Source organism: Beta vulgaris, chromosome 7, assembly GCF_026745355.1.
Source record: "Beta vulgaris subsp. vulgaris cultivar EL10 chromosome 7, EL10.2, whole genome shotgun sequence".
NCBI lineage: Eukaryota > Viridiplantae > Streptophyta > Magnoliopsida > Caryophyllales > Amaranthaceae > Beta > Beta vulgaris.
Genome location: NC_079208.1, coordinates 27,546,343 through 27,555,366, shown reverse-complemented (window position 1 = coordinate 27,555,366; position 9,024 = coordinate 27,546,343). Strand labels below are relative to the sequence as shown.

Genomic DNA, 9,024 nt, shown 5'->3' with positions numbered 1-9,024 from the left:
TAATACTTGAAGTACTTTTCACATCATATCTAAAATGTATTATTTTTTATGATTGTTATATAAAGATGAAAATATTGAATCAAGTTCTCATGACCAATCAAATACTACCGTTCAAGATGAGTGTGTTACAGAAGACGATAGTGACAACGACGTCAATTATATGGATATCGTTACATGTTGGCATATAATTTTTAATAACTATTGCAAATCATGCGAAACGTCGTACTTATTATTATAATTTGTTGTGTTTTCTTCTTATTTATGTTTATATCGCATATTTATTACTGATTTTGTTTTTTCACATAGAGCTACTCAGATTTAGGAGACCCAACATATGTCTGTGAGTTTTGTGGCGGGGAAATGTGGTTTGATGAGAGAGTCAACAAGAAAACCAAAAACATCAAGCCAAAGTTTTCGTTGTGTTGCATGCAAGGGAAGGTTCAGTTACCTCTGCTAAAACATCCACCTCAAATTATTTATGATCTATTGAAGAAGAAACATAATAGAAGCAACCACTTTCTTGAGAATATAAGAGGATATAATATGATGTACTCGTTTACATCAATGGGTGGAAGGATTATTGCACCTACAACTAAAGGTTGAGGTCCATACAATTACAAAATTGGTGGTCAAAATCATCACTTAATAGGTACTTTATTGCCTGCTGATGGTGCACGACTAAAGTTTTCTTAACTTTACATATATGATACTGAGGATGAAATAAAGAACAGGAAAACAGCTGCAAGGTACAACATAGTAAATGGATTTAAGTATCATTGTAACTTTAATTGTTTAATTTACATGTTCCCCTAACTTATTATTCATTATGTCTTACCAGTACGTCATACCCAGACAAGTTTGAAGATCGCTTGGTCGCATAATTACAATATTTGAAATTAAAACTTATCGGCAAAAGAGAGTCTGATGGAAGAACTTAATTACAATTTGCCAACAACATCAGAAGTAGCTGCACTTATCGTAGGAGATATTGATAGTGCCGACAAAAGAGATATAATTATTAAAACGAAGGGTGGAAAGCTACAACAAATTTCCGAACTTCATCCTTCTTACCTCGCTATGCAATATCCACTATTATTTCCATACGGAGAAGATGGATTTAGAACAGATATTATGCATAGAGATAAGACTCCAACAGACGGTTCAACAGGAAAGAGGTTTAAACTCATAATGCGTGAGTTTTTTGCATACAGAATACAAGATCGAGCTCTGGAGGCGGCAACAATACTATTATCTCGGAGGTTGTTACAACAATTCTTAGTAGATGCTTACACAATGATTGAAGCTGAAAGGTTGTCTTTTCTTAGACACAACCAACAGAGCTTGAGAGCCGCGAATGTCAAGAATTTAAGAGGTGCTGTTGAAAGAGGTGAAACAGAGGGATCTTCGACTGGAAGTCGTATAGTATTGCCAGCTTCATTCACAGGAGGACATAGTTATATGAGAGAAAACTATCAAGATGCGATGACTATTTGCAGATAGTATGATTATCCAGATTTATTCATAACATTTACGTGTAATCCTAAGTGGCCAGAGATTACTAGATTTGTAAAAAAAAGAGGCCTAAGGCCAGAGGATAGTCCAGACATCATATGTCGAGTTTTTAAGATGAAACTAGACCAGCTGGTGAAAGATCTGAAAGATCGCAAAATATTTGGCAGGGTTAGGGCTGGTATGTTAGACATCGTCCTTATTTCTATTATTATTATTATTATTATTATTATTATTATTATTATTATTATTATTATTATTATTATTATTAAGATTATTATTATTAATATTATTATTATTATTATATTTTATTTTAAATTGGATTGCTATCATTATATATTGTATTTAATTTGAATATCAAAACTTATTTTGTTGTCTGCTTATTTTCAGTGGTTTATACAGTTGAATTCCAAAAGTGTGGTTTGTCGCACGCTCATATTTTGTTGTTCATGCATCAGGGAGACAAATACCCTGTTGCTTCATATATTGATAAGATTATTTGTGCTGAATTGCCCGATAGATGTGAAGATCCAGAACTATATCAAGCAGTAAGCGAGTACATGATGCACGGCCCATGTGGGTCAGCAAATACAAATGCTCCGTGTATGATTGACAAGCAATGTAGTAAGCATTTTCCCAAGAGGTTCAATGATGCAACTAGAGTAGATGATGAAAGATATCCAGTGTACAGACAAAGAGATAATGGATCTATAGTTGAGAAGAGTGGGGTTCACCTTGATAATCGGTATGTTGTTCCGTATAATGCTGAATTGCTTCGTAAATATCATGGACACATAAACGTTGAATGGTGTAACCAATCTAGATCAATTAAATATTTGTACAAATATATAAACAAGGGATATGATAGGGTTACAGCTGCGGCTTATCAAGATAAACAGAAAGAAAGTGAAGCTAAAGAAATAGATGAGATAAAGATGTACTATGATTGCCGATATATTTCGGCGTGTGAAGCAATTTGGAGGATTTTTGGATTCAACATACATTATCGAACCCCTGCTGTTGAAAGATTAAGTTTTCATCTACCAGGAGAACAAACCGTTTTGTTTAATGACCATGCAGATGTGGAATTTGTACTAGACAGACCTCATATTGACAATACGAAGTTCCTATCTTGGATGCAATGTAACCAAAAATATGAAGAAGCTAGGGAGCTTACTTATGTGGAGTTCCCTACAAATTTTTTTTGGAAACAGGCACAGAGAGAGTGGACACCAAGAGCTAAAGGTTTCACAATAGGACGAATCTACCATGTCTCACCAGGATCTGGAGAGAAGTTCTATCTTAGAACTTTATTCAATTTTGTAAAAGGCGCAACATGCTACGAAGACATTAGAACCGTTGATGGTTTAGTGTATCCTACATTCAAGGAAGCTTGCTACGCAAGGGGGTTACTTGATGATGACAAGGAATATGTCGATGTAATAACAGAAGCAAGTTTTAGAGAATCAGGGTATTATCTAAGACATTTGTTCTCTATGTTACTATTATCTGGTAGCATGTCGAAGCCGGAGGAAGTTTGGCATAAGACATGGCAGTTATTATCTGATGACATACTTTACAAGCAGCGTTGTCTTCAAAAAAATAAAGGTAAATAACTACGAAAAGATTTTGAGTCAAAAACCATACTTTTTAGCAATTTGCATTCTTAATATAGGTTACTGTTTTTTTATATGTTTCACAGACCTCCATTTAACCGATGATCAAATCAAAGCTTTTGCATTGGCTGAGATTGAAACCATGCTCCAAAGTAATGGTAGCAGCTTTCGTAGATTCAGTGAAATGCCGTTTCCAGATGAACTAATCATGTTTGAAGAACAAAACAAGCTTATAGTAGATGAGCTTTCATATGACATTGAGGAAATGACCTTGGAACACACAAATTGTATAAAGGTTTAACTGATGAGCAGTCGATGATTTATCGAGAAGTATTGGATGTCGTCTCGAGTGAAGAAGGAGGTGTATTTTTCGTTTACGGCTATGGAGGGACGGGTAAAACATATGTTTGGAAAACATTATGTGCTGCAATAAAAAAAAGGGCGAAATTGTATTGCCAGTAGCTTCGAGTGGAATTGCTTCTCTCCTCCTTCCACGTGGAAGAACAGCTCATTCTAGATTTGGTATCCCTTTGAATGTAAATGAGAATTCTACTTGCGCCGGAATTCGCCCTGGGTCGGAATTAACTGTTCTTCTCATTAAGACAAAACTTATCATTTGGGATGAAGCTCCAATGATGCATAAGTATTGTTTTGAAGCACTTGATAGAAGTTTGAGGAACATAATGAGGTTTGTTGATCGGGATAACTTGCATCGACCATTTGGAGGTAAAGTGATAGTATTCGGTGGTGATCTCAGACAGATATTACCAGTTGTACCAAAGGGAACTAGGCAGGATATCGTGTTCGCCACCGTTAATTCGTCTTACTTATGGGATTCGTGTAAGGTCCTAAGACTTACTCGGAATATGAGATTACAATCAGGTTCCTCGAAATCTTCTGTTGATGAATTGCGAGAATTCTCAGAGTGGATACTAAGCGTAGGAGATGGAAATGCTGGCGGTCCTAATGATGGTGAAGCCGTCATCGAGATTGCAAAAGATAACTGATTTCAACAATTGTTGAAAGCACGTATCCAGACCTATGGCAGCATATTTGGGAAGCTAAATATTTCCAAGAAAGAGCTATTTTAGCCCCAATAAATGAGATAGTGGAGATAGTAAATGATAATGTTCTATCTACTATTCCAGGAGAAGAGAGAGTCTATTTGAGCTCGGATGCTATAAGCAAAGAGGAAGGAAACTTTGGAGTCCACGAAATATACTCCACTGAATTCCTCAATACAATAAAATGCTCTGGTCTCCCAAATCATAGCATACGATTAAAGGTTGGTGCACCCATTATGCTTCTACGTAATATTGATCAAACATCTGGATTATGTAATGGCACGAGGTTAGTCATCAATCATTTAGGTAATCGCGTTATTGAAGCTACTGTTATTTTCGGAAGTAATGTGGGTGCAAAAGTTTTTATCCCAAGAATGACATTGACGCCGTCGGACTCCACCAAGTTTCCTATCAGATTTCAGAGAAGTCAATTTCCTTTAATGGTTTGTTTTGCTATGACTATAAATAAAATTCAAGGACAATCTTTGTCTCATGTAGGCCTGTATGTACCGAGACCTGTTTTTAGCCACGGCCAATTTTATGTTGATGTTTCCAGAGTTACGAGCAAAAAAGGTCTGAAGATACTTCCTTTTGACAAAGAACACGGAGTGCGTACAAGTACAACAAACGTAGTTTACAGGGAAGTGTTTTCAAACATATAGATTGCGTTAAAAAATCATTTGTGTAAATAACGATTTGATGCCTTCATATATGATTATTTAAATATGTTTCGTTATTTTGATTTTTTTTATTGCTCATTAGTTATGCTATCAAGCAATTAATACTCCCGTGCATTATGCACGGGTCCTAAAACTAGTATATATCTAAAATCCAAGACAAACAAATGTCATGCTGCCACATGTATTCTTCCCTACACAATCAAATGAGACATTATATAATAAGAATGTGTGTTTCATGACTCGAACCCGTGACCTCTTATTTGATATGGTAAATGGACTAAACAACTACACTACAATACTCATGTTGGTGGGGGAAAAATTATTTAAAGAAAAATATTTCTATTTTTAAAGACTTTAAATATACATCAGTAAATAATTCGGAGCATATGACATGCGAAATGAACTAGTTTTTGGTCTAAAAGAAAAGGCTAGTTCTTGGTCTAATATCTTGCCTAAATGTCACCTACCGGCTACCGCTAACTTGAATTAGTATTTGAAGTCGGAGCCTCCGAAACCAGAATCCAATTTCAGGGAAAGCAATTTTGGTGGTTGCCTTTGTATTTACTCTTACCCACTTTATTTTCCAGTCAACCCCTTCGTTTCTCTGTCTTTCAACTCCACAAATTTTCAGATCTAGTCATCAATTTCATCTTTCCAGGTTTGTTTCTTCAATTTTTACTTTTTTATTTTCTCTCCTTCCTTTCAATTCATTGAATCATCAGATCTTCAATTTGTGTTTTTTAATTCAATCTCTTGCGAATTTTTATTGAAAGCCCGATCAATTGATTTGGGACCAACTTAGAGTTTGTTTATGAATAAAATTCTCGCAATGGATATACTCGTGTTTTTTTTTATCTGGATTCAGGAGTTGTAGATTGTGTTGTCAAGTTTATTGATTATTGTGTTCTTCGATTTGTGTAACAGGTTGAAAATTTTGTGAAGTTTATATATATTGTATCTTAATTATAAAAGGTCCGTTTTAATGGCGTCGAAGAGAATCTTGAAGGAACTTAAGGATCTGCAGAAGGATCCACCTACTTCCTGTAGTGCAGGTGACATTTTTTTAGAGAATTTGAGAAATTATACATTTGAATTTGTTTGATTGTATAATTGTGTGCTTAATATTTGAATATTCTCACGCTTAATGCGTGTTGATGGTGTCAATGAGTTTGCTGACAAAAGTTGGAGTTCAGATCACTTATTGTTTGTTTTGCTTGTGTATCCTATTTTTGTAAGTAAATTTAAAAGAACTTAGAAAATTAAGAAAAAAAGCTAGAAAAGAATAAAGTTTATTGAAGATGACTTTGTTTAGGGAGAGATTGCAGGGGGAAGCCTTTGTTTCAGTAGTTACTCATTCCAATCTAAGAGTCTATCACCAATTTGTATTTGGTTTCTTTACTATGTATGCTTCCTAAACACAACTAGTATGTTGGCCTGTTCAACACTTGGGCTGTATACACGAACAACGGAAATATATTGAAGATGATCAATTGGCATATTTCTTGGTAACATTTTCTTCTATATAACTGTGATAGTAATTAGGAACACGAAGGTCAGTGGTTTTAGTCATAAGTGTTTGGTACTTAAGTTTCAGTTTCCATAGTCAATGAAGGAGCATTAAAAATTTGCATTTTCTATAAGTAATAATTGGGAGAAATTTGTTTCTTTTGAAAAAAGAAACAAGAAAAAGAAAGAAAGCATAGGAGAGTCTGACATGTTTCCATGGGCCTTTTTGTTTCGAAATACTAGGTATATATTGTTACCGTTAGTTTCTTTATCGGGATCTGCGACTAAGAAATTCCGAGCCTTATTTTTAGTGAGGTACTCTCTTAAGTTGCCTTGATCTCTTAGTAGGAGATTCTTTGAGTTTTCATATATCCTCCCAGTTCCCATTTTTGTTTTAGCAGTATTCTACATATTCAAGTTTTTAGGGGTTTGAAGAACGCTAATGGTTTATTAGATGTGTACCAAGCACTGTGCCCGAGCTTATGAGGTGCCACATGTGCCATATGCTTATGAATTACTAGTGTTTCACAATTTGGGTTTATTGTCCTCTTAAACATTGAGGGTTGAAGACATTTCATCGTAGGAGAAACATTGCTGTGTGATTTACAAGTTATGACCTTTTTGTCCGACTAGCTCATTGATTTGATTTCTATGTGACAGGGCCAGTAGGTGAAGACATGTTCCATTGGCAAGCAACAATAATGGGGCCTGCTGAGAGCCCTTATGCTGGAGGTGTATTTCTTGTATCTATCCATTTTCCTCCAGATTATCCATTTAAGCCACCTAAGGTATATGTGCTTTCAAATTTTTGCCTTCTTTGTAGTGCTTTCTAGTTTCTATGGTATTTTTCCTGGTTCTGTTATATGTATACTCTTGGAACATGCCATTGTTCAACTAATTCTTCTTCCGGTATAGATATAATATGTTTCAATTATGCAGGTTGCATTTAAGACAAAGGTCTTCCATCCCAACATCAACAGTAACGGGAGCATATGTCTTGATATCCTAAAAGAACAATGGAGCCCTGCACTTACAATTTCCAAGGTTTTGATGATCTTTCCTTAAAAATTATAATGTTTATATCTCTCATTGATAGGCTAATAATTCTTTGAATATTGTAATTGGTTGTCAGACTATGAGGGGAGGAAGCTAGAGAAGGTAGAGGTTGTGGTAGTCCATGACCTGCTTAAATGTTTGGCTGGTTTTTGGGAGTGAAAAAAACCCAATGCTATCATGCTCCTCATTTGTTTGTAAGATACGTGGCTGCTATTCTAGTGGCTAGTGCATACCAGAAGTTAAACCAGATAGTAAAACAAATGATATTTCACAACTGACAACTAAAGATTAAAGAGTTAGCTGTGCCATAAAAATCCCTTAAAGACTTCTTTACATTCTCATTAGTTTCTGGATTTTCTGATGATTGTTAAGTAATGAAGTAGGAGTAATACCCGAGATAAACTTAAAAATTGGTCGTAGAGCTTCCATCTTTCAAGATGTATTTGGGAGTTTCATTGCTGTCAACCCCAATCTCATGTTTGAAAGGGGCATATTTGATCGTGACCAGTTTCCCCTGTTTTTATTGGGGGATATGTTCTGGAGCTGGGGTCCAATTACACTTCCCTGGGATCTGCAGGGGTGTTAATTCAGCGCGCTATTTACAGAATTCAGTACAAAGGTCTAGGTAAACTCGGTAACGTTACCAATAGTTGTTATCTTGCATATGTAGTTTATGAATGAGTTGTTTGGTGTTTCTCTCTGTACTTTTTCATCCTAATGCATGTTTTGGTTCACTAAACAAGACTTTTTCTAGTGCTGGTGATGTTATCTTAAATTGATTCTTGTTACATGATTCTAACTCATAGATGTGCCAGGTTCTTCTTTCTATCTGTTCACTTTTGACTGATCCAAACCCGGATGATCCCCTTGTTCCCGAGATTGCACATATGTACAAGACAGACCGGCCAAAGTATGAAGCCACTGCTCGCAGTTGGACTCAGAAATATGCTATGGGTTAATTGTTTCGTAACAGAAGTTATCGCTGTCCTTTTGTTAATCATCTCCATGCGTGAATTTGAGGTGACAAGCATTTGGAGTTCAGCCTTTGTGAATACGATGCAAGATTTACTACAATGTATGAATGCCTTACTAGTTGCTTTTATGGGAGCCTTGGGAGGTGTATGCTCTTAATGTTATTTTGCAAAAGATATAAGCATGTGGTTAACTGTTGAATATTCCAATGTCATTAGTAGTAGTTTGGTGGGAACGTAATGTTTTCAAGTCTTGATGATAAATCAGAGTTGGTTACTGAAATTCTGGCAAGAAAATGTGCTTGATGGCTAGCAATTAGCCTTGATTTTAATTAGAAGTCCTGGATTAAGGATAGAATCCTGAGTTCCTGACGCAGCAGTTTTGTGTCGTGTTTTGGTTCTTTACTAATATTCGAATCCTTATCATGTTCATTATTTTCTAATAAGTCTTATTTACTCATGTTGAGATTTCGAAACCTGGTCTATACTAAATATAGTGTAGATCAGATGCTAAAACAGAAGATCATATGGTGTGTTGTCTACAATCTACCCGTAAATCAAAGATAAAATAAAGCATTTTGAAGTATAGTGTACTTTCTAGAACAAAAATTATACAGGTATA

The 9,024-nt window shown here is 35.5% G+C and overlaps 2 protein-coding genes across 2 annotated transcripts; both read left to right on the top strand.

Moving 5' to 3' along the window:
• The first annotated feature begins 924 nt into the window (after positions 1 to 924).
• LOC125491881 (uncharacterized) lies at positions 925 to 4,132 on the top strand. The gene is made up of 6 exons (XM_057390784.1): positions 925 to 1,417; positions 1,514 to 1,690; positions 1,900 to 2,600; positions 2,724 to 3,117; positions 3,212 to 3,412; positions 3,633 to 4,132. The coding sequence occupies exons 1-6, from the start codon at positions 925 to 927 to the stop codon at positions 4,130 to 4,132; spliced, it is 2,466 nt and encodes an 821-aa protein (XP_057246767.1).
• Positions 4,133 to 5,361: 1,229 nt separating this feature from the next.
• On the top strand, positions 5,362 to 8,781 carry LOC104892473 (ubiquitin-conjugating enzyme E2 8). The gene is made up of 5 exons (XM_010678421.4): positions 5,362 to 5,527; positions 5,794 to 5,921; positions 7,036 to 7,163; positions 7,315 to 7,419; positions 8,247 to 8,781. Exons 2-5 carry the CDS (start codon positions 5,852 to 5,854, stop codon positions 8,388 to 8,390), a joined length of 447 nt encoding a protein of 148 aa, XP_010676723.1. The 5' UTR covers positions 5,362 to 5,527; positions 5,794 to 5,851; the 3' UTR covers positions 8,391 to 8,781.
• The last annotated feature ends 243 nt before the right edge of the window (positions 8,782 to 9,024 follow it).